Source organism: Saimiri boliviensis, chromosome X (genome assembly GCF_048565385.1).
Source record: "Saimiri boliviensis isolate mSaiBol1 chromosome X, mSaiBol1.pri, whole genome shotgun sequence".
NCBI lineage: Eukaryota > Metazoa > Chordata > Mammalia > Primates > Cebidae > Saimiri > Saimiri boliviensis.
Window position 1 is genome coordinate 125,637,453 of NC_133470.1, and position 26,515 is coordinate 125,663,967.

The following is a 26,515-nucleotide window of genomic DNA, read 5'->3' on the forward strand; positions in this document are numbered from 1 at the left end:
TATTTAAATGTCACGTTACACAGAAACAGAAGGAAGCATTGCTCATTTTAAAACAATCATTTAAAGTATTCTGTATAAACATAAAGCTATGTTTAATTTTCCCTCTCACATACGTCTGGCAACAAACCCTGTTTATTACCTTTAAGACCAGGAACACCACTCCTGCCAGGAATTCCCAAAGGTCCTGGTGGGCCTGGAGGTCCCATTATGCCCATTTCACCTTTGGTACCTTTGAAGAATATCAATAAGTAATGTTTGTCTTTGTTTGACTTAAGTAACTTTTAAGATGTCAACTAGAAAACTATTGAGGGTTGGAGGTAGGGCACTGTTAAGTTTTAAAATTTTTCACCTTAGTGCCCACTATTGCTGGATACTCATGAGCAAGGAGACTCACTCTGGTAGTTAATCTCTAAAGATGCCCCCCACCCAGGGAACCATATGTTCCAGTATACACTATCTAGTATAAACTCCTCCCCTGGAACTGGGACTTATTCTGAACCTCACACTTGACTAAACGACATGGTGTGATTCCCAAGCCTAGATCAAAATAAGTCTTGCAGGCCAGTCACAGTGGCTCATGCCTATAATCCTAGCACTTAGGGAGGTTGAGGTGGGAGGATTGCTCAAGGCCAGGAGTTTGAGAGCAGCCTAGGCAACATAATGAGACTCCATCACTACAAAGAAAAAAATAAAAAAATAGCTGAGTGTGGTGGTATGTGCCTATAGTTCCAGCTACTTGGGAGGAGGCTGAGGAAGGAGGATGGCTTGAGGCCAGGGGTTTGAGGCTGCAGTGAGCTGTGATCATGTCCCATTGCACTCCAGTTTGGGTGACAGAGTGCAACTCTGTCTCAGGAAAAAAAAAAAAAGGAGAAGGAAGGAAGGAAGGAAGGAAGGGAGGGAGGGAGGGAGGGAGGCAGAAAGACAGAAAAGACAGACAAGAAGGAAAGAAGGAAAGAAGAAAGAAAGAAAAAAAGAAGGAAAGAGAGAGAAAGAAAGAGAGAGAGAGAGACAGAAAAAGAAAGTTCCTCAGACACTCACTTTTCTCTTTTGGGATCCTTTTTGTTAGAAGCCAGCTGCCATGGAAGGGGAGCAACTAGCCTTATACTACAGTGATGTGAGGAGCCCAAGCCCTGTGAAGAGGCACCATGGATGATGAGATACCATGTGAGCCAATGACCACCCAGATGACAGAGAAGTGCCATCTTACAAGTAGATCTTTCAGCCCCAAACACTCCAGTCGGCCACGTGGGTTAGAGATAAATGACTCAGTCAAGTCATCCCTTAATTCCAGAGCCATAGAATCTTCAGCAAAACTGAAAGGTTCATTTAAACCACTAAGTTTTAGGGTTGGTTGTTATACAGTAAAATATAACTGGAACTCTCACAGAGGAAAATGTGTAGTGAAAAGAGCAAAGTCAGTTTCCTGCAGTCATAGATACTTAATACTCTTGCTTAAGGGATCACATCAATCTTGAAAAGTGTAACATAGAAATTATCTACCAAAGTCATATTAGTTTTATTTCCCTTAATCCAAATCAGAGAAAACTTTAAACAAATTACCTGGAAATCCAGAGGCACCTGCTTTTCCTGGAAGTCCTGGTGGTCCTGGAGGTCCTATAGGACCAGGTGCTCCAGGGATCCCTGGACTGCCTCTTTCACCTGGAGGTCCTGGAACATCAAGTCCAGGAGGTCCCGGATCCCCCTTCTCTCCTGGTATTCCATGTAAACCTAGTTAATACAATAGCAATATTAATAAGTACTGAAGCAGTTTTAAAAGATGTATCTGGTTATATTTCCAGTAAACAGTGATAGAACCCTGTGCATAACAGACCTAAGAGTGAGTTAGAGATACTTTTGACATCATGCCCACAAAATAATTAAACAATCAAGCTTTAGGATTTTCAAGCAGATTCCTGTAAAAGAGTGCCTCTCAAATTATTTCTGATGAAAGGTCAATCTTTTCTTAATTCCTAGCTAATCATGGACTCGTTTTTTTTTTTTTTTAAAGAAATCCAATAAAAATTACCAAAACTGAAATAAAAAGCCAAAGACACACAATAAAAGCCTACTTTTTTGGTTATTATATTCAACAGATACAATTACAATATTAAATTGCTATAGAAGTTTCTAAATGCTTATTGTCAATGTTTGTATTAATCCTATTTGCAGACTGATAACAGTTATTCAAAACTGGTCTACTGATCACACTTAAATTTGTATTGTTATAATGTATTACAAATTATTAGTACACATTTCTAGGAGCCCCCAAAATTGTTGATTACTAAGTAAGTCACTTAAATGGACCTTTTAAATTTTATTTTAGCTTTGTTTTACACAGAATTTTAATAATACATTATTGTTAGTATTTTTCATCAGCTTTTGTTTCTCCAACCAATATTTTACAGAAAAAAATGACACAGCAAAAACGATTTAACCTTAGTAAGTTCTGGTAAGACTGATTCCCCCCAGAAACAAGGTGGTTAAAAAAGAGTATGTTTATTGGAAAAGAATTACACTAAAAATACTGTGTAAATTCCTACTCCAAATCCTACTAGCCATACGACTTATTTGAGTCACTTAACATTGTTGATCCTCATCTGCTAATGGAGATCATCCCATAACCAATTGGAAACTAGGGGCCGAGCCAGATGATCATTTCAAGTGTCCTTTCAACAGTAAGATATAAATTTATTGTTGACGATTCACTGGTGATTATTTTTGTAGAGAGTGAGATGCTAGGGTTTTAAGGTTTGTTTTATGTCGTACTTTAGTACGGCCCTAAACCTACAAAATCCACTTTGAGGATTAGAAAATTACACTCAGTTGGCACAGTGGCGGTGGTTCCAATGTTGCCATTTTATAGTAAAATGCTATAGAAAGGAGAGAGAGATTTTTTATTTGTGAAAGATGATATGATGCTTAACAGTGAACATGATTATAGCTCTATATGGATCACTATTGTTATATTATAGCTTACAAAGATGTTTAATAGTTGGGTTTTCAATATAAATAATGTATCTTTTGAAACATGCTCTAAGTGAGCAGTTCTACAAAATAAGGAAAATAAACCAAAGAGTTAAATCTGGAGAAATGTTTGTTTTCCATGTTTAAAGCTTTACTTTAAGACATGACTTTTGAGGAAGAACTACAGTACCTGGTAAACCTGATGTTCTAGAGGCAGGGAATTATAGTTCAGCAGCAAGCTGAGCCAACCAAGCAGAAGTAAGTCGCAAAAAGATTCATTAGGTTAGGGGGAAAAAAAAAACTAAGCGTTTATAGATTAGAACATAAAACTCTACAAACTGAAGTTATTAGACATTGATTCACTGCTATCATATATTAGGAATGAGTGAAAAAACGTATTCTAGGCATTTGCTTAGATGTTCATATGACATATTCTATAAACGAAATGTATCTGCCAATAAAGACATAATAAAATATTTACATTCACAAAAGTATTACCTTTCGGTAAAGGTCAGCTTTATAATTGTTTATCACTGACTTAATGATTTAAAGAATCATTTTGGAATTTAAGCTCCTAAAGTTTAGTTCGAATTTCAAAATTAATTTCATTTCATTTTATCCTACAACAGGTTGGGTACAGATAAATCAACTATTAGCAGATGATTATGGAAAACAATTTGCATGCATTAGGTAAGGATTTCTTTCTTCATTGTTATTAGTAGTAGTAGTAATAACAGACATTATGCTATACTTCCTTGCAAAGCATAAATTTTTTTCCACGAATACTGTCAGGAATACACATCTCGGTAAGATCCAGAATGAAGAAGTCAAGATAAATCCCAAAGTTCTGCTAAATTTCCCCACAATAACAAGAATTATATGGCTATGTCTACAGATGCAATATAGGGATATATTGCTGTTTTAATTTATTGGCAGCCGAATGGAATCAGTTTATAAAAAAAGGAAAATTTCAAAAACATGTATTATTCATGAGAACTTTCTACACACACATACAAATGCCCTCCCCCTACCCAACAGTGTCATAGCCCCCTAAAGTGTTAAAAAACAATTTTCTCCTTCATCTATGAAAATGACATGAATAATTCATAAATATTTCCTAGGGTTTTGCTGTTGCTGTTTTGTTTGTTTTGATTCACAATAGTGGTGATGAATTTTTTTGCTCTTTAGCTGATTTAGCCATACACGTTTTCCTGAGACTCTATAGGCATTATAACACATTTGGTTCTGGTTATGTTATGATCTGTGAGTATGAAATAGAGTACATTTAACTGATCTCTAAAAATATTCAATAAGGCAGTAATTTTATAGGTAATGGCCAAAGAAAATAACAAGAATAGACGACCTCCATTTCTGCCTGGGTTAGTAGGTCATGAGATGAGAAATATTTTGTTTCTAGTCCTTTGGCAATTTTTCTTTTATTTCCCTGCTATCAAATGCAAAACTGATATTCCAAGGGACCTTAACTTATAACCAGGTGTTAAACTGTATAGTCTGCTTTTGAAAAGAGAAAGGCAAACAGTAAAAGCTTAATTAAATAATACAATACTTGAGTACAAAGGAAAGCCTGAAAAGCATAATGCAAACATTCTACAATAGAGAGATGACAGTAGAATATTTTGCATTACTTCCTATCGCAAAATGAAGTTCAAGTATATTAAATAAGCTTATTACAAAAACATTGATAGTTATAGTTTCAGCTATGCAGCATAAGTCATGTTTATCAAGATATAAGTAATAGTCTCCCTGATCACCTTATTACTGAGATTTATGGACACAAATCAGGATTTTTTTAATGAATTAAGATAATATTCTACTTTGGTCATGTAAATAAAATTTACTTAAAAAGTGAGTATACCAAGACGGCCGAATAGGAACAGCTCTGGAGTCAGTTCCCAGCAAGAACAACACAGAGGGGGAGTGATCACTGCATTTCCAAATGAGATATTACTGCCCACAGACCAGGAGATTCCTGGGTTGAAAAGCACCAAGAGTTTCCAGCACGGCTGTTTCAGCCGGCGCAGCAGGTCTCTGCACAAAATTCACACAAATCTGGGTGGCCATTTCAACTGGTGCCTAGAATGCCTGGGAGACAGAGCTACCCATTCAACTGAAAAAAAGGGGGCTGAAACAGGGAGCCAAGTGATCTGGCACAGCAGGTCCAAACCCCACAAAGAACAGCAATCTGAAATGCTCTGGATTGAGAGTTTCACAGCAAGCATAGCTGGACCCGGGACAGTCCAGCTCTGTGGGGGGAATGGAGTCCACCATTACTGAGGCAGTCCATCACTAGCAAGGCAGTCCACCATTACCAAGGCAGTCTGCCATTACTGAGGCAGACTGCCATATCTGAGGCAGTTCTAACTACACCTCTATAAAAAAAACTACAAGGAAGTTCACACAGCAGGTGGGCAGAGCACATAGCAGCTCAGTAATGCCTCTGCTGGCAGACTGTGTCTAGGCTACCTCCTAGCTGGGCAGGGCATCTCTGAAAAAAGGCAGCAGCACATCGGGAACTTACAAATAAAGCCCCAACTTCCCAGGACAGAGCACTTGGGAAAAGAGGTGGTTATGAGTCCCACTGCAGCAGACATAAACGTACCTGCCCAGCAGCTCTGCATGAAACAATGGAGCTCACAGCTCAGCATTTCAGCTCCAATAAGGGGCACACTGTCTCCTCAAGCAGCTCCCTGACCCCTGTATATCCAAAGAGACACCTCATAAAGGAGAGCTCAGGCTGACATCTGGCAGGTATCCTTGTGGGACAAAGACAATAGAAGAAGAAACTGGCAGAAATCCTTACTGTTCTGCAGCCACTGCAGGTGATCCTCAGGCAAGCAGGGTCTGGAGTGGACCTCCAGCAGTCCTAGAGCAGAGAGGCCTGACTGCTAGAAGGAAACCTAAAAAAACTGAAAGAAACAACTTCATCATCAACAAAAAGAATATCCACTCAGATAATTCATCTGAAAGTCCCCAACTACAAAGACCACAGGTAGATAAATCCACAAAGCTGGGAAGAAACCAGCCCCAAAAGGATGAAAATAACCAAAACCAGAACACCTCTCCTCCTCCAAGGGATCACAATTCCTCACCAGCAAGGAAATAAAGCTGGATGGAGAATGAGTCTGATGAATTGACAGAAAAAGGCTTCAAAAGGTGGGTAATAAACTTCTCTGAGCTAAAAGAACATGTTCTAATGCAATGCAAAGAAACTAAGAACCATGAAAAAAGGTTTGAAGAAATGCTAATGAGAATAAACAGCTTAGAGAAGAATATAAATGACTTGATGGAGCTGAAAAACACAACACAAGAACCTCATGAAGAATACACAAGTTTCAATATCCGAATCAACCAAGCAGAAGAAAGGATATGAGAGACCGAAGATCAATTCAATGAAATAAAACTAGAAGGCAAGATTAGAGAAAAAAGAGTGAAAAGAAATGAACAAACCCTCCAAGAAATATGGGATTATGTGAAAAGACCTAATCTACCTTTGATAGGTGTACCTGAATGTGACAGAGAGAGTAAATCCAAGCTGGAAAACACACTTCAGGACATTATCCAGGAAAACTTCCCCAACCTAGCAAGGCAGGCCAATATTCAAGTCCAGGAAATACAGAGAAGACCACGAAGATATTCCTCAAGAAGAGCAACCCCAAGACACAAAATTGTCAGATTCACCAGGGTTGAAATGAAGGAAAAAATGCTAAGGGCAGCCAGAGAGAAAGGTCGGGTTACTCACAAAGGGAAGCCCTTCAGACTCTCAGCAGATTTCTCAGCAGAAACCCTACAAGCCAGAAAAGAGTCGGGGGCCAATGTTCAATATCCTTAAAGAAAAGAAATTTCAACCTAGAATTTTATATCCAGCCAAACTAAGCTTCATAAGCTAAGGAGAAATAAAATCCTTTACGAATAAGCAATTGCTGAGAGATTTCGTCACCAACAGGCCTGCCTTAGAAGAGGTCCTGAAAGAAGCACTAAACATAGGAAGGAACAACCAGTACCAGCCACTCCAACACTGTACCAAATGGTAAAGAGCATCAACACAATGAAGAAACTGCATCAACTAATGGGCAAAACAACCAGCTAGTGGGCTATATGCCCCAATCAAAAGACATGGACTGGCAAAACGGATAAAAAGACAAAACCCATCAGTGTGCTGTATCCAGGAAACCCATCTCACATGCAAGGACACATATAGGCTAAAAATAAAGGCATGGAGGAAGATTTATAAAGAAAATGGAGAGCAAAAAAAAGCAGGAGTTGCAATCCTAGTCTCTGATAAAATAGACTTTAAACCGACAAAGATCAAAATAGACAAAGAAGGGCATTACATAATGGTAAAAGGATCAATGCAAGAAGAACTAATGATCCTAAAATATATGCACCCAATACAGGAGCACCAAGATACATAAAGCAAGTTCTTAACGACCTACAAGACTTAGACTCCCAGACAATAATAGTGGGAGATTTTAATGCTCCACTGTCAATATTAGACAGATCAATGAGACAGAAAATTAACAAAGATATCCAGGACTTGAACTCAGATCTGGACCAGGAAGACCTAATAGACATCTACAGAAATCTCTACCTCAAAACCACAGAATATACATTCTTCTCAGTACCACATCACACCTGCTCTAAAATTGACCACATAATTGGAAGTAAATCACTCCTAAGCAAATGCAAAAGAATGGAAATAATAACAATCTCTCAGACCTCAGTGCAATCAAATTAGAACTCAGGATTAAGAAACTAACTCAGAACCGCACAGCTTCATGCAAAGTGAACAACTGGCTCTTGAATGTTGACTGGATAAACAATGAAATGAAGGCAGAAATAAAGATGTTCTTCAAAAACAACAAGAATGAAGACACAATGTACCAGAATCTCTGGGACACATTTAAAGCAGTGTCTAGAGGGAAATTTATAGCAATAAATGCCCATATGAGAAGCAAGGAAAGATCTAAAATCAACACCCTATCATCAAAATTGAAGAGCTAGAGGAGCAAGATCAAAAAAAACCACAAAAGCTAGCAGAAGACAAGAAATAACTAAGTTCAGAGCAGAACTGAAGGAGATAGAGACACAAAGAAACCCCTTCAAAAAATGAATAAATCCAGGGGCTGGTCTTTTGAAAAGATCAACAAAATAGACCACTAGCCAGATGAAAAAAAAAAAAAAAAGAGAGAAGAGAGAAGAATCAAATAGATGCAATAAAAAATGATAAAGGGGATATCACCACTGATTCCACAGAAATACAAACTACCATCAGAGATTACTACAAACAACTCTATGCACATAAACCAGTAAACCAGGTAGAAATTGCTAAATTCCTGGACACTTGCACCCTCCTAAGCCAAAACCAGGAAGAAGTCAAAACCCTGAAGAGACGAATAACAAGGGTTGAAGTTGAGGTGGAAACTAATAGCCTACCAACCAAAAAATGTCCAGGTCCAGATGGGTTCACACCTGAATTCTATGGAACATACAAAGAGGAGCTGGTACGATTCCTTTTGAAACTATTCCAAACAATACAAAAAGAGGGAATCCCTCCCAAATCATTTCATGAGACCAATATCATCCTGATACCGAAACCTGGCAGAGACTCAACAAAAAAAGAAAACTTCAGGCCAATACTCGTGATGAAAATAGATGCAAAAATCTTTAATAAAACGCTGGCAAACCAATTGCAACAGCACATCAAAAGGCTTATCCATCACAATCAAGTGGGCTTCATCCCAGGTATGCAAGGCTGTTTCAACATACACAAGTCTATAAATGTAATCCACCACATAAACAGAACCAAAGACAAAAACCACATGATGATCTCAATAGACGCAGAGAAAATTCAACAAAATTCAACAGTCTTTTATGCTAAAAACTCTCAATAAACTAGGTATTGATGGAATGTATCTCAAAATAATAAAAGCTATTTACGACAAACCAACAGCCAATATCATACTGAATGGGCAAAACCTGGAAGCATTTCCTTTGAAATCTGGCACTAGACAAGGATGCCCTCTGTCACCACTCCTTTTTAATATATTATAGGAAGTGCTAGACAGAACAATCAGGCAAGAAAAAGAAATAAAGAGTATTCAATTAGGAAGGAGGAAGTTAAATTGTCTCTATTTGCAGACAACATAATTGTATATTTAGAAGACCCCATTGTCTCAGGCCAAAATCTCCTGAAACTGATAAGCAACTTCAGCAAAGTCTCAGGATATAAAATCAATGTGCAGAAATCACAAGCATTCCTATACACCAATAACAGACTTAAAGAGAGCCAAATCAAGAACTAAGTGCCATTCACAATTACTACAAAGATAATAAAATATCTAGGAATACAACTAACAAAGGATGTAAAGAACCTCTTCAAGGAGAACTACAAACCACTGCTCAAGGAAATAAGAGAGGACACAAATAGATGGAAAAACATCCCATGCTCATGGTTAGGAAGAATCAATATTGTGGAAATGGCCATACTGCCCAAAGCAATTTACAGATTCAATGCTATCCCCATCAAGCTACCTAGGACTGTCTTCACAGAACTGGAAAAAAACCATCTTAAACTTCATATGGAACCAAAAGAGAGCCCACATAGCCAAGACAATTCTATACAAAAAGAGGAAAGCTAGAAGCATCATGCTACCTGACTTCAAACTATACTACAAGGCTACAGTAATCAAAACAGCATGGTACTGGTACCAATACAGAGATAAAGACCAATGTAACAGAAAACAGGCCTCAGAAGCAATGTCATACATCTATAACCATCTGATCTTTTAGAAACCTGACAAAAACAAGCAATGGGGATAGGATTCCCTGTTTAATAAATGGTGTTAGGGAAACTGGCTAGCCATGTGCAGAAAGCAGAAACTGGACCCCTTCCTGACACCTTACACTAAAATTAACTCCAGATGGATTAAAGACTTAAACATACATCCTAACACCATAAAAACCCTAGAAGAAAACCTATACAAAACCATTCAGGACATAGGCATAGGCAATGACTTCATGACTAAAACACCAAAAGCATTGGCAACAAAAGCCAAAATAGACAAATGGAATCTAATTAAACGAAAGAGCTTCTGCACAGCAAAAGAAACAATCATTAGAGTGAACTGGGAACCAACAGAATAGGAAAAAAATTTTTGCAATCTACCCATCCGACAAAGGGCTAATATTCTGGATCTACAAAGAACCAAAACAGATTTACAAAACCAAACAAACCCATTCAAAAGTGGGTGAAAGATATGAACAGATACTTTTCAAAAGAAGACATTTATGAAGCCAACAAACATATGAAAACATGCTTATCATCTCTGGTCATTAGAGAAATGCAAATCAAAACCACATTGAGATACCATCTCACACCAGTTAGAATAGTGATTATTAAAAAATCTGGAGACAACGGATGCTGGAGAGGATGTGGAGAAATAGGAACACTTTTACAGTTTGTAGGAGTGTAAATTAGTTCAACCACTGTGGAAGACAGTGTGGTGATTCCTCAAGGACCTAGAAATAGAAGTTCCACTTGACCTAGCAATCCCATTACCGGGTACACATCCAAAGGATTATAAATCATTCTTCTATAAAGACACATGTACCCGTATGTTCACTGCAGCACTGTTTACAATAACAAAGACCTGGAACCAACCTAAATGCCCATTGATGATAGACTGGACAGGGAAAATGTGGCACATATACACCATGGAATACTATGCAGCAGTAAAAAAATGATGAGTCTGTGTCCTTTGTAGGGACATGGATGAATCTGGAAACCATCATTCTCAGCAAACTGACACAAGAACAGAAAACCAAACACCACATGTTCTGAGTCATAGGCGGGTGTTGAACAATGAGAACACATGGACACAGGGAGGGGAGCATCACATACTGAGGTCTGTTGGGGGAGAATAGGGGAGGGACAGTGGGGGATAGAGAGGTTGGGGAGGGAGAACATGGGGAGAAATGCCAGATATAAGTGATGGGGGAATGGAAGCAGCAAACCACATTGCCATGTATGTACCTATGCAACAATCCTGCATGTTCTGCACATGCACCCCAGAACCTGAAGTACAATAAAATATATATATATTTATATATATTATATATTTTTAGATATTATATATAATATAAATTTATAGATATTATATATAATTTATATATATTATATATTATATTATATAATTTATATACATTTTTATATAATTTATATATATTATATATTATATTATGTATATATATTATATATATATATATAAAGTGAGTATATGTGGCTTGTGTAAATATGAAATGTGGTCCATCTCATAGTAAAAAAAATAAAAGGTACTGTGCTTTGAGAACATTTCTATATTAAGGTGAATTCAATAAATTTTCTTGCTAGATGCTGTTAATTTCATTTGTTTGTCGAACCATATTAATTAACATCTTGAATACTATGGCTATACATATATTTATTTAAAAATATATGAAGTTTAATTCAGCATTATTACTTTTCTTCCTGCCCATCCCATTTATATTTTATTAATCAATATTCCTATGCATATATTATATTTATATATATATTGTATTTATATCTATGTAATATTTATCTACATATTATATTTATATCTGGTTATAAGTCCTTTGTCAGATAGATGATATGATAGAGGGAGAAAGAGAGAGAGAACATTAGATAAATAATACATTACAAGGTATCAGGTAAATCTGAAAGAGCATGACACATGTGTTAACATATTTGTGTTTTGTTTAGATCCATATTGATAGTGTTCCCTTTTTTATTCTCACTTAGCTGTGACTTAAGAATTCAAACAGCTTCTAAAGACTCATGCACTTTTTGGAACTGAAATAAATGACAAAACACCATAGGAGTGATAAATTCATTTCATCCACCTCTGTAAAACAGTAGGGGTTGGGCACGGTAGCTCATGCCTTTAATTCCAGAACTTTGGAAGGCCAAGGTGGGCAGATCACCTGAGGTCAGGAGTTTGACACCAGCCTGGTCAACATGGTGAAGCCCCATGTCTACTAAAAATACAAAAATTAGCTGGGCATGGAGGTGCACACCTGTAATCCCAGCTACTCGGGAGACTGAGGCAGGAGAATCGTTTGAACCTGGGAGGTGGAGGTTGCAGTGAGCCAAGGTTGTGCCATTGCGCTCCAGCCTGGGCAACAAGAGTGAAACTCCATCTCAAAAGAAACAAACAAAAAAAAGTAGGTCAAGCCTTTAATGACCAAACCTAAAAATAAGTACTTTTTCCCAAGATCCCTCTGCTATGCTAGTTGGACAGAAAGTTTTTTCCATAAGTGATAAAGCAACTATTTATAACAACCGGGTTCAAAGCAACACTAAGTTTTCTTAGTTTGAAATCAGTAGTGACATGTTCAGGGTCATAAAAAGGTATAATGTGCCATATAATAAATTATAAAATAGTACATAAATGAAAATAACCTCTACAGGCTTTTTATATTGTTGACCTGTGTTTCTAAATTTTTAGAATAATAACAAAATATCTACTGTCATTTAAGGTCAGGAAATATCTAGCCATTGCTTAAAATAAATGTATGCACATCTGAACCATGTGTTTAAGCCTGCAGATATATTCATGTGAATTAAGGAACAACTAAATGTTTCATATTTGTTTTAATTTCATAAATTATTATGGTATTTTGCAATAACCTGTGCTGGCACCAAGGTGGCCTTTACTTTACCTGCCTAGATTAAGATAATGAGAATTCACATGACCAGACAGTTCAGAATCCAGAAATTCAATATGCTTTCACACAAACTTAGAGAAATCGTATGATTTCCTATCTATAGAGGCAAACCCATTAGGTTACGTATTGATAAAAGACTTTTTTGAGTATCCAATACAAAACATTAAAAGTAAAGATTTGCACTGATGATGAATTGCAAAGTGATTGCTAGTTTGGGGGCAAAAAGGGGAAAAAACTCAACTTATTTATGGAAAAGAAAAAGAAAATGAGAATGCCTAAAATATATTTTTACGGAAAGTTTTGTTGAAACTGAACTCGAGTTCTCATGTGCTAAGAAGTGTTAAGAGGTTCCACAAAGGTCTATTAATGGTGTACAGCTACTCAGACCTGAAATGATCAGCACTAGAAGTTTCTAGGCCTCTGCTTACAAAACTGTCTAGCTCAACAATTACATATCAATAATAACACACTGCAATTGCATTATTGGAAATACGTCAATTTTAGATGAATACAGGGGGGCAATATCAGGGACTAAAGTCGATTTTAAGCTAGGTCCTGTACTTTTCCACTTTTTTTTTTTTAATAGAGATGAGGTTTCTCCATGTTGGTCAGGCTGGTCTTGAACTCCTGACCTCAGGTGATCCGCCCGCCTCAGCTTCCCAAAGTGCTGAGATTATAGGCGTGAGCCATCGTGTCTGGTCACTTTTCCACTTTTATAAAATTATACACATCGATATATTGCCGCTTAAGTCTGTTTTCTGGAACACTGGGTTTCATTTTTTTGATGAGCTCACCAATGTATATATTATGAGTGCTACAAAATGCACCTTTACTCTAATCTTACCAGGTTGGCCTGTTGGCCCAGGAATCCCTGGTGGTCCTGGTGGTCCCTGAACACCTATTCCTGGCAGCCCAGGAGGTCCCACTGGTCCAGGTTGTCCACTTGGTCCAACATCACCTTTAAGAAATAAATGCAGTTTAGATATTGAAAGCAACAGCTGAGTCACTAGTCCTTGAGAATCACATCATATTAAGCAATGACACTGAAAATTTGGACATTCATTCAGCAAGAAGAGTACACATAATTATCCAGAGCAGAGGATAGGGAATCCATTAATAGTTACAGCCTTATAATTTAACATATGCTGAGCACTGCTTCAATACTTAAATCAACTTCACAAAAATGTATAAAATATTACAAACCATACATTCCTTCTACTTGTAACTCATTGTGAACAATTATTTATTTATAAGTTTAAACTATATTTTCAAATGACCTGTATTTTAACATAGATAACCTTCAACATTTTCCTTTTTACTAACTCAGGGTCATGGCATATAAACATGTTCAAGCTTCTTCCATCATCAATAAAGCATCTCTGACTTTAGAAATTTCACTGTCCATCTCTCTATCTTCTGTCTGTCCCTCTGTCATTCTCACTTTAAACAATTTTTACATGTACTAAAATTCTGTCTTTTTAGTGTACTGTTTGATGAGTTTTGACAAAGTTATGTAGTCATATGAACACCACTAAAATCAAGACATAGCACATTTTCATCAACGCAAAAAAAGCCCCTGTGCACTGTAGTCAACTCATTCCTACATCCAAATTCCCTGGCAACCACTGATCAATTTTATGTCTTACAGATTTTTCTTTCCCAGAATGTTATACAAATGCATCCATATAGTACGTAGCCTTTTGACTATGTCCTCTTTCACTTAATACAATGCATTTGAGATTCACCCATGTTGTTGTGTGTATCAGTAGTTACTTTTTATTGCTGGTTATTAGTCCATCAGATGAATATGTACATTTTGTTAATCTTTTTGCCATTTGAGGCACATTTAGGATGTTTACAATTATTGGTGATTATGAATTAAGCTGCTATGAACACTGATCTACAAATTTTCATGTGAAGCTTCACATTTTTCTTGGAAGTAGAATTGCTGTGTCATGTGGGAAGACAACGTTTAACTATATAAGAAATTGTCAAACTCTTTCTCAAAGTGGCTGCACCACTTTGCATATTAACTAGCATCCTTAGCAGAACTTAGTTATTCTCAGTTATCCATTTTTTAAAAAGGTCAATTCTAATATTTAAGAAGTGGTATCTCATTATGGTTTTAACTTGCATTTCCCAGATGACAAATTATATTGACCTTCTTTGCATAGGCTTGTTAGCCATTCTTTGGTCAAGTATCTACTCAAATTGTTTGCCCATATTTCCAACTATATTTTAAAATTTGGTTGGTTGTTTTCTTATTGAGTTTTGAGAGCTCATTATATACTCTGATTATAAGTCCTTTGTCAGATATGATATGAAAATACAGTTAATTTTAATAAAGTCCAATATATCCCATTTTTTTCTTTTATGAATTACCCTTTTGGTATTCTAACAAGTTTTTGCTTAACATATAATAACAAAGTTTTCTCTTATGCTTTCATCTAAAACAAGGGATGACAAAGTACTGCCCATGGGCTAAATATGATCTATAGGCCTGTTTCTGTGTTGCCTATATGCTAAAAATGGTTTTTACATTTTTAGAGGGTTGTTAAAAAAAGAAAGAATATGTGACAGAATCCATATCTGTAGCCCATAAAGACTAAAATATTTACTCTGTATCTCTTTGCAGAAAAAGTTTGCCTGCCTCTGTCCTAGAAATTTGATAATGTTAGGTTTTACATTTAGGTCTCTGATCCATTTGGAGTTAAATTTTGTGCAAGGTATGAAGTGCAGGTAGAGGTTTGTTATGTTGGTTTGTTTGTATTTTTTTTTTTTTTTGCATATGGATGTCCAATTGCTTTATGTTTTAGCAGCATTTGTTGAAAGACTTATCTTTCTGTTGAAATTGACTTAGCAATTTTGTCAAAAATTAAATATGTGGGTGTATTTCTAGACTCTCAATTATGTTACAACGATCTATTTGTCTATATTTCACATATACCACACTATCGTAATTATTGTAGTTTTATTTTAAGTCTTAACATCAAGTACTATGAATTGTCCAACTTTGTACTTCTTTCTCAAAATCGTTTTGGCTATTCTAGGTCATTTTTTATCCATAAAATTTTAGAAGAAAAACTTTGTGTTCTCCTTTCAATCTGTGGATTTATTTGGAGAGAACTGGTATCTCAACAATATCCATGAACACAATATACCATTCCATTTACTTAGGTCTCTGATTTCTGTCAACAGTGTTTTATAATTTTCCACATACAAAGCCTACACATTTTTGTTAGATCTATGCATACCTAAGCACTTCATGCTATTTGATGCTATTGTATATTATGCTGTTTTGTTTAATTTTTATTTGTAGTTGTTCATTGACAGTATATAAAAACGTAATTTATTTTTTATATATTTGCTTTGTCCTATGACCCTACTAAATTTACCTTTTAGTTCTAGGGGCTTTTTGTAGATTTATTAGGATTTTCTAAGTATAAAATCATGCCAACTATGAAAATAGAGTTTTATTTCTTCCTTTCCACTCTGTAGGCCCTTCTATTTTTGAGAAGAGATTGTGTAGCATTGGTGTTATTGCTTCTTGAAATGTTTGTAGAATTTACCAGTGATGCCATCTGGTTATGTAGTTTTCTTTGTTGGTGAGTTTTTAACTACAACTAAATTTTTAAAAAAATAGATTCCTGGATTACCTATTTCTTCTTTAGTGAGCTTCGATAACTTACATCTTTCAAGAAATTAGTCCATTTCATCTAAATTGTCAAAATTATGGGCATGCGGGCATGCAGTTGTTTGTCCTATTTGTTTGATACAGATTTTTTGTTATCATAAATTACATACATTTGTATTTCTTTCAACATTTCCAAGCACACAATATTTCTCACAATAATGCCTTTGGATGTTATTCCTGCTACCTGGAACACCTTTCCCTTAAGACTAAATTCAACTGTCACTCTCTACATAAAACCTCTCCAGGCACCTTAGATAAGGCCCTGAACAAAAGTAATATATGAGGTAAACTGAATCCTTCCAAAGTCATGTTTTTTTTTTTTCTCTTATGTATAATCTGATTCTAAAGTTCACCTTACACACATTTTCTTCCTCATATAGATATATCAAGATGGGTATTAGCCTTATTAATTTATTATTGGTCACTACATTGTTTTGAAAGTGTTATATCAACCTTTCCTACAGTTGAGTAACTGAGTTCTAATACCCAGTCATTGGTGTGTGGTGTGTGTTTAATAGGTGAACTTTTATTGTGATCTGCTTGCTGAGTTTTGACTGTAGTCTATTGATCCAAAATATTAGTGATACATATTCATAAAAGTTCCCATTGAGATAATCACTATCATGGTGATGCTACCTAGATTTTTTTACAGTAGAGAGCAATCTTTGAGATCTTCAAGATCAAAATCTATGCCTTTGAGTTGCTAGTGACTCAACTATTACCTGGCATAGAACATAATAAATGTTTTAAGAATGAAGAAATTACATGGCAGAATATCCAAAACACCCTTCCAGCGCCTAAAGAACTCTACTCCGGTTTTAATAATTGAGAATTACTCCTATGAGGATATGGGAATGCCATATCCTAATTTCCTTCCAAAGATTAGGCAGATATCTGTTAAGTTCATACTTAAATAGCCTTCAATGCATTTCTTCAATATCACTGTGTCTCAAGAACACATATAAACAAAATATAGTGAGTGGGTAACTTCCACAGGCAGAGTGTTTGCCACGTATCATTTTGAATATCTTTCTCTGAAATTTTTGTTGTTACATGTCTATAGCTAGGGGACACAATTGGTGGAAAACACAACTTGTAACTTTGAGTGTTACAGTTTACAGTTGGCTCAAATTATTTAGTAAAAAACAGAAAGGTATTTTTTTAAAGAGCTTATCTAAGAAGAGTTTATATTGGGCTAATCTGAGGCTTTTGCTGGCAGAATACAATGTAGCCTCTTTAAAATTGGATTCATCTGTCTTACTGCTTTAATAGAAATCAATCCAACATGTTTCAGAAGCATGGCCCTATTCACATTATTCTCTAGGAGCCAAAACATTGACCAGGAAAGTCTGGTTCTTCGAAAATCAGAAAGAAAAAAAAATCCAAAGCAGCTTTACTAATTCTATTCCTTCTTATAATTAGATAACTCAAAATCAAAAGATTAGAAAAACAACAGAGAAGTAGGTAAAGAATATTGGCAATTAACAAGAAAATATATATCTATATATGGCCCTTTACACATAAAAGGATGACCAATCTCACTCACAGTAAGAGACATATAAATTTAAACCACTCTGAGAGTAAAGGCAAAGGACCTAATATACAAAAGAAATGTTTGTGTGTGTGTGTGTGTGTGTGTGTGTGTTTTTAAAGAACAAAGTTGGTGGGGGTTACATTAAGAGACTTCAAGTCTTACTATAAAGCCACAGTGTGGCACTGGCTTAAGGGTAGCAAAACAAATAAATAAAACAGAATTGACAGCACAGAAATAGACCAACACATATATTATTATTTGGTCTGATACAGTTTCTGAAGTAATCCAATGGAGAGGAGGTTATTGGATTATCTGAGATGTATAATGGTTTTAAACAGAAATTAAAACTATAAAGCTTATAAAATAAAACAGAGACTGCCTTTGCAACTTTGGGGCAGGTAAATGTTTCTTAGAAAAGACACGAAATTATAATCATATGAGAAAAAAATTGATAAATGTAACTTTAATAAAATTAAAACTTTTGTTCACCAAAATACACTAAGGAAATAAACGGGTCAGCCAGCCAGGGCTAAAATACTCATAAACATATACCTAGGAAAGGGCCAGTATGCAGGATATATAAACAACACTTGCAACTTAATATAGTGAATATAGAAACAAACCATCTTTTAAAATAAACAAAATATATGAATATGTAAGTAACTCACAAGTATATTAAAAAAGGACTTAACATAATTAGTCATCAGGGAAATGTAAATTAAAACCACAATATGATGCTACCACATACCTACCAATGCTCCAAAATTTGAGAAAATGTGGAACAATGGAAATTTTCAAACCACTTTGTTGTAAATGTGAAATGGTATCACCATTTTGGTAAAAGGTCTAGTGGTTCCTAATAAAACTAAACATCTACTTATGATCCAACAAACCTGCTCTCAGTTATTCATCAAAGCAAAATGAAATCACATATCCATGAAAAAGACTTGTAAAAAATGTATTTAACAGCTTCATTGTAGCCAAAAACTTGACACAACCCAGGTATCCATGACATAGTCATATAATAAAACAGTCAATGATTTCATTGAAAGAACTACTGATAACCACAACGACATGGATGGATCTCAAAAATGTTATGTTGAGTGACAGAAGCCTTAGTAAAAAAGTACCTGGAACCAACCCAAATGCCCACTGATGACAGAATGGACAGGGAAAATGTGGCACATATACACCATGGAATATTATGCAGCCATCAAAAGTGATGAGTTCGTGTCCTTTGTAGGGACATGGATGAACCTAGAAACCATCATTCTCAGCAAACTGACACAAGAACAGAATATCAAACACCGCATGTTCTCACTCACAGGTGGGTGTTGAACAATGAGAACACATGGACACAGGGAGGGGAGTATCACACACTGGGGTCTGTTGGGGGGAAATAGGGGAGGGAGAGTGGGGGGTGGGGAGTTGGGGAGAGAGAGCATGGGGAGAAATGCCAGATATAGGTGAAGGGAAGGAAGGCAGCAAATCACGCTGCCATGTATGTACCTAGGCAACAATCTTGCATGTTCTTCACATGTACCCCAAAACCTAAAATGCAATTAAAAAAAAAAAGGAAAGGGCCGGGCGCGGTGGCTCAAGCCTGTAATCCCAGCACTTTGGGAGGCCGAGGCGGGTGGATCACGAGGTCGAGAGTTCGAGACCATCCTGGTCAACATGGTGAAACCCCGTCTCTACTAAAAATACAAAAAATTAGCTGGGCATGGTGGCTCGTGCCTGTAATCCCAGCTACTCAGGAGGCCGAGGCAGGAGAATTGCCTGAACCCAGGAGGCGGAGGTTGCGGTGAGCCGAGATCGCGCCATTGCACTCCAGCCTGGGTAACAAGTGCGAAACTCCGTCTCAAAAAAAAAAAAAAAAAAAAAAAAAGGAAATTGCCACAAACTGGGTGCATAAAAAATAAATAAGTAATAAAAATTAAATTAAAAAAAGAAAGTACATACCGTATGATTCCATTTATAAGGAGTTCTAGAACAGCAAGGCTAATTTTAATGAAAAAATCAACAGTATAGTTGCCCCTGTGGATGATGGGGTAGGGACTGACTGGAAGGGGGCATAGGAAACATTTCTAAAACAATATCCTGATAAGGAGTTGCATTATACAAGTGTATACATTTGTCAAAGTCTGGTAAATGTACTTTAAAGATTTGTGCATCTCATTTAATGTGAATTAATATCAAAAGAAAAGTAATATACAGCTATGGAATTTTAGTTATGGTGTGCATGCTGAAGTATTAAGAGAGAAGTATATTGTAATTTATTTTGAAATGCATCAAAGATAGATTAGTGGATAGAAACAGGGATGGATAAATATGTGACAAAGTACTTTATCAGTGATGGTTATATAGTAGTCCTAATAAAGTTCTGTCTACTTTGCTATTTTTGAATTTTTTTTTTAAATTTTACTTTAGGTATATACTATATCCGGCATTTCTCCCCATGCTATCCCTCCCCGCCCTCCCCACCTGCTGCTGTCCCTCCCCTATACCCCCCAACTGCCCCCAGCGTATGAGTCTCCTCTCCCTGAGTCTATGTGTTCTCATTGTTCAACACCCTCCTATGAGTGAGAACATGGGGTGTTTGGTTTTCTGTTCTTGTGTCAGTTTTATTTTAAAAATAAAATGTTGGCAGGGAAATAAAAGGTTCAGTGTAGAATCTAGGTGGTAGATATACAGCTGTTAACTGTACAATTATTTTTCTCAGTGTTTCACACTTTTTCACAATAAAATATTTAAAAATATACTTAGAAACCTACTTACTTCCATCAGCTTAGCAAAAATCCAGGAGTTTGCTAGTATACTCACTTATCAAGGATGTGGGAAAACACACTTATACGTTGTGGGTGGGAGTACAAAATAGTGCAAATTAAGAGGAATCTGACAATATCCAGAGATGGATTTACCCTTTAATTCAGAAAATCCTTTTTCATGACTTTTATTATTATACCTGAACACATCTGAAACAATATGCATGCAAGATTATTCACTATGTCATTATTTGCAATAAATGATTGGCAAAAAACAATCTAGCAACTAGCAACTGGTGGAATGAACTATGGTATATTTATGCAATTCAATACTAGGCACCTATTTTCAAAAAGTCAAGATCTCTGTCTACTGATATGGAGTGATCTCCAGGATACAAATTTAAGTAAATAAGTAAAGTGCAAATAAAGCCAAAAGATAATACCTTCTCCTTTAAGAAATAGAGAAAGTAAAACAAATTCTTCGCTAGTATTTACATAAGGAACACTAAAAGGATCCCAGCACTTTGGGAGTCTGAGGTACTTTGGATCATGAGGTCAGGAGTTCCAGATCAGCCTGGCCAACATAGTGAAACTCCCCCTCTACTAAAACCCATCTCTACTAAAAATACAACCATAATAACCCCGTCTCTACTAAATACAAATATACTAACCCTGTCTCTACTAAAAATACAAATACAAAAATAAAAATACACCAGGCCAGGCCTGGTAGCATGCGTATGTAATCCAAGTTACTCGGGAGGCTGAGGCAGGAGAATTGCTTGAACCTGGGAGGCGGAAGTTGCAGTGAGCCAAGATGGCACCACTGCACTCTAGCCTGAGAGACAGAGCAAGACTCTGTGCAGAGGAAAAAAAAAAAAGAAATTAAAAAATAGTTAAATAAGAGGATGGAGAAGAACAAAGTGGATGAAGATTTGTTGGAAGGAAGACTTCTCAGCGTGACTTTTATAACATACATGATTGCATTATCCTTTTTTTTTTTTTTTTTTTTAAGATGAAGTCTCACTCTGTCACCCAGGCTGGAGGGCAGGGCATGATATTGGCTCACTGCAATCTCTGTCTCCAGTTCATGGGATTCTCCTGCCTCAGCCTCCCGAGTAGCTGGGATTACAGGCATGCACCACCATACCTGGCTCCTTTTTGTATTTTTAGTAGAGATGGAGGTTCACTATGTTGACCAGGCTGGTCTCAAACTCCAGACCTCAGGTGATCTGCCCACCTCAGCCTCCCAAAGTGCTGGGATTATAGGCACGAGCCACCGTGTCTGGCCATAATTGTATATTCAGTGAAATAAAAGACAGAAATAATCAGTGGAGGATGGAAAAAAATGTGTAGCAGTAACAGAATGGCAGCATGGGCTTTCCAGTTAATTGGACTTACCACCCATAAACTTTTCCAAAGGTGTCAATTTCTATAAAAGTTAAAAGCAAATTGAGAAGTAGTGACAGCCTCCATACCTTTTGGTCCAGGGAGCCCATCCAAGCCAGTGCGTCCTGGAGGACCTGGAGGTCCTGGGAAACCACGATCACCTTTTGGACCAAGTGTTCCTTTGAAACCTGGAAGTCCTGGAGGCCCAGGTGGCCCAGGTACTGCAAATCCTGGCTCACCCTTGAGCATACACATGACAAAACACAACAAAACTCCCGTGACTTTTCTGGTACTTATTGTTTACCACAGAAAATTTAATGCCCAATATACAAGGCAATACTTTTCTTTACATGAGAGGAAAGGAGAAAATGATTAAATAAAAAATAATTTGTGAGCCGAGATCATGCCACTACATTCCAGCCTCAAAAAAAAAAAAAAAAAAAAGTAATTGATATGTTGGAGAAAACATATGGAAGGATGGGAAATAGAGTTTAGTAAAACAAATTAAATGATTTGGACTGGTTTCAGGATAAGAAAAAGATAACTGAAAGAGCATGAGATTAAAGAACAGACTCTCCTTTTAAGGAAATATGATTATAAGCTGAGTGTTAGATGATTCTAAATAATTAGTTTTTAATTTCACTAAGTATGATCACAGCATTGTGGTTTTGTATAAAATGTCAATTTACTTAGAGATAAATGCTGAAACATTTATAAGTAAAATGATACTGTTTCGAGATTTGGGTAAAATATTTAGGCAAAGTAAAAAGGAATAGATAAAGCAAATGTTGTAAAATCCTAACAATTTTGAATCTGGGTGATGGATAAATGAAAGTTCATTGTATTATTCATTTACTGTTATTTTCATTTGGAAATGTTCTTAATAAAAAGAATCAACCAATAGAGAAGTGGTTTTATTGTGAGAACGGGTACCATGGTTAACTGTTTTTCCCATGAAAAATAAGTAATCATTACAAAACACAGAAGGTTTAAATCAATTAAGCACACGTAAAATATATAGGAATAGTCATGATAATTGCCATGACACAGCAGTTTTCTGAAGGTTGACTGAGGAAAACTTAACATTAGATAAGGGATGACTGTATTCTCTAATCAAAGAACTGGCCACTCAAAAATAGGTTCAGTTTTTTTTTTTTTTTTTTTTTTTGCTCCAAATGTGACCTCTTGGATTGTTAAAGATGATTTGGGTTAAATATTTTTTAAATGGAAATATAATATGTTGTTTTATCTCTATAATGCAGACTTGGGACTTGGGATGATATCTGAGTCAAAATGGAGAGCTAGAAATAAGGAAGATAGAAAAGATAAGAAAAGGAGAAGGAATAAATAAAAATTTACCAGACCTTTGGTCCTGGAAAGCCGGGCGGCCCAGGAGGACCTTCTAGACCAGTTCTTCCAGGTGTCCCAGGTGCTCCTGCAGGTCCTGGAATTCCAGGAAAGCCTGTACAACGATAAGTCATTTTTTAACCACCAAAGAGAAGACACTTTAAGAAAAAAATTCTAATTCCCAAACCCACATTCTCGCCTTCTCTAATCATGCTTAGTGACTAGAGTAAGATGTTAAAAGCATAATGACATTCTATATGATTACTTAGGATGAAGCCTTACAATCTCCTCAATCACATTACATTCCTATTATTTTCAAATAGAACTAATGTATGTGGAAGACAGGCTTTTCTGAAGAAAATGAAGACGACTACATTGTAAGACAGAACTAAATGTAAGGAATTAATCCCACACACAAATGCCCAAGAACTTTTCTTCTGCTTGCATTTGAATGCCCAGTAATATGACAAAGGACCTAACATATAATTTTGGAAATGAACTAAAAATAACTGCAGTTATTATAGATACATATATATAAAATCAAACCTGATACTTTTGAAAGCATTTGGTGTAAATGAGTAAAGATATATTTAAGAACTGTCCTCAGACCACTGTGTGCTCTTGCCATTTGCGAGAATAAACTCTGTGAGGAATAAAGTAGAACTAAAGCATAAGCCCTAAAAAATTTCAATAAATCAACAGAATATTATTTGGCATAAAACATTACTTGGCTACACATGTGCGATATGTCTGTTTTCTGTTTAAGAAATCCATTAACTCAATAAATATCAAGTGCGCCCTATGTGTCAGGAACTGTTCTAAATCCTGAGAATACTATGGTGAACACAAAAGCAAAAATTTATGTGATTTTTAAGCTTATATATCACTTTTGCATATCTAAAATTTAGATGTTTTCCTGTCTGGACTGTTTTAGATAAAGATAATGAACTTGTAGTGAAAATACACTGTAACTTTTTATTCACATTTTTTATAGCACACAGAAAAAAAGATACAATTAATATATTTTATTTGTTGAATGAATTTTATCAAAGAATAAAATCATGCTAATCAGCTAACCTACCTCCCTGATACCCATTCCAAAATACCTTGAGGATGGGTACCTGCCTGCTACCCACTCCAACATACCTTTGGGACCAGGTGGTCCAGGAAGCCCAATTCCAGGGATACCTGGTTCTCCTTTGCTACCAGGTATTCCTGGCAAGCCTGGTTGTCCTGGGAGTCCAGGGTCACCTATGGAGAAACACCAGTTATTGAAAGGAATACATTCAAAGAAAGAAGCTGTCAGGGCCAGGTGCAGTGGCTCACGCCTGTAATCCCAGCACTTCAGAAGGTTGAGACGGGTGGATCACCTGAGGTCAGGAGTTCAAAACCAACCTGGCCAACATGGCGAAAACCCATTTCTACTAAAAATACAATTATACAAAAATTAGCCGAGCATGGTGGCAGGCATCTGCAATCCCAGCTACTCTGGCTAAGGCAGGGAGAATTGCTTCAACTGGGAGGCAGAGATTGCAGCAAACTGAGATCATGCCACTGTACTCCAGCATGGGTGACAGAGTGACACTCGTCTCAAAAAAAGCCATCAGTGTTGAAGATACTTTGAAATAAATTGCTCACATACCTGGAAGACCTACTTCGCCATCTCTGCCTGGGTTACCAGGCAAGCCAGGCTTCCCTGGCTGGGTTATGGTCTGACCTGGATCCCCTTTAGGACCTGAAAACAAGAGTAAATCAGTGGTAAATGAGAAGTATTTACTTGACTAAAGGTGTCTTTTTACTTAAAAATATAAAAGAAAATTTTCAGTAATCTTTTGAAAAATATAAACTAACAAAAATTCACAAGAAAAACAATCTTCCATTATATATTCAAGAAAGATATCAAACAGAAGGATAAAATTTCAAAAAGAAAAAGGATATGACAGCCATGAGGGCTTCCATGATCTAAGATGCATGATGGTTAATTTTAGGTGTCAATATGACGAGATTAAGAGACACTGAGACAGCTGGCAAAGCATTATTTCTAGGTATGTCTGTGAGGGTGTTTCTGAAGGAGGCTGACGTTTGAATCCATGAAATGAATAAGGATAACACACCATAACCCAATGTATGTGGGTACCAGCCAATCAGCTGAGGGACTGGATACAACAAAATGGTGGAAAAAAGGTGAATTTGCTGCTCTCTCTCTTTTGAAACTGATATACCTATCTTCTCCTACCCTTGGACATCACAACTCCAGCTCCTCTGGCCTTCAGACTCTGGGACCTGCATTAGCAGCCACCCAGGTTCTCATGCATTCAGACTAGGACTGAGGCAAGGTCCTGGCTTCCCAAGTTCTTCAACCTATAGGTGGCCTGCTGTGGGACTTCTCAGCCTCTATAATCATGTAAGTCAATTTCCATAATAAATCAGCTCTCATCTATCTAACTAATCAGCCCATCTGTCCATCAATTTTAGTGATTCTGTTTCTCTGGAAAACCATAAAACAAGGTGTTATCTATATCAATATTTTTCAAATGTAGGCCAAAAGAGCCTTAAAAAATCAAACTGTAGTAAACAAGCAAAATACTTCCTTTTGGTAACTAATAAGTACATTTAGGATTGGTAACTAATAAGTACACATAGGATTTCTATGTGCAAAGTTCAAGTGTAGCTACTTTTTATTAATGGAAACATGAATTTGAAATGAGCTCAAGAAAAAAAAAAAGGATTTCCTAAACATGACACAAAAAGCATTAACCATGAGAGAAAAGACTGATAATTTTAATGATGTAAAAGTTGATTTCTGCTCATTGAAGACACCATACAAAGAGTAAAAATGGCAAGCCATAATAGGTAAAGATTTCTCTTCACAAAATACATAGGTAACTAAGAACTAATACACAGAACATATAAAGAACTCCTCTAAATCAATAACAAAAAGAAATAATCCAAAATAAAACTGGTCAAAGCACTTGATTAGGCATTTCACAAATGCAAATTCAAATGGCCAATAAATACATGAAAAGGTGAACTTTAATATAATCAGAAAAATACAAAATATCACACTCAACAGATTGGCAA

The 26,515-nt window shown here is 36.3% G+C and overlaps 1 protein-coding gene across 2 annotated transcripts in view; it reads right to left on the bottom strand.

Annotated features, from left to right (window-relative positions):
* The window catches only part of COL4A5 (collagen type IV alpha 5 chain), a 243,291-nt gene that overhangs the window by 55,590 nt on the left and 161,186 nt on the right, over positions 1-26,515 (bottom strand). For both annotated transcript variants that reach the window (XM_003935864.4, XM_074391651.1), the window contains exons 27-33: positions 25,077-25,169; positions 24,581-24,685; positions 23,452-23,549; positions 22,177-22,327; positions 13,553-13,666; positions 1,561-1,728; positions 140-229 (exon numbers count right to left, since the gene is read on the bottom strand). In XM_003935864.4, the coding sequence (XP_003935913.1) occupies positions 140-229; positions 1,561-1,728; positions 13,553-13,666; positions 22,177-22,327; positions 23,452-23,549; positions 24,581-24,685; positions 25,077-25,169 (819 nt within the window). The remainder of the gene's footprint in view (positions 1-139; positions 230-1,560; positions 1,729-13,552; positions 13,667-22,176; positions 22,328-23,451; positions 23,550-24,580; positions 24,686-25,076; positions 25,170-26,515) is intronic.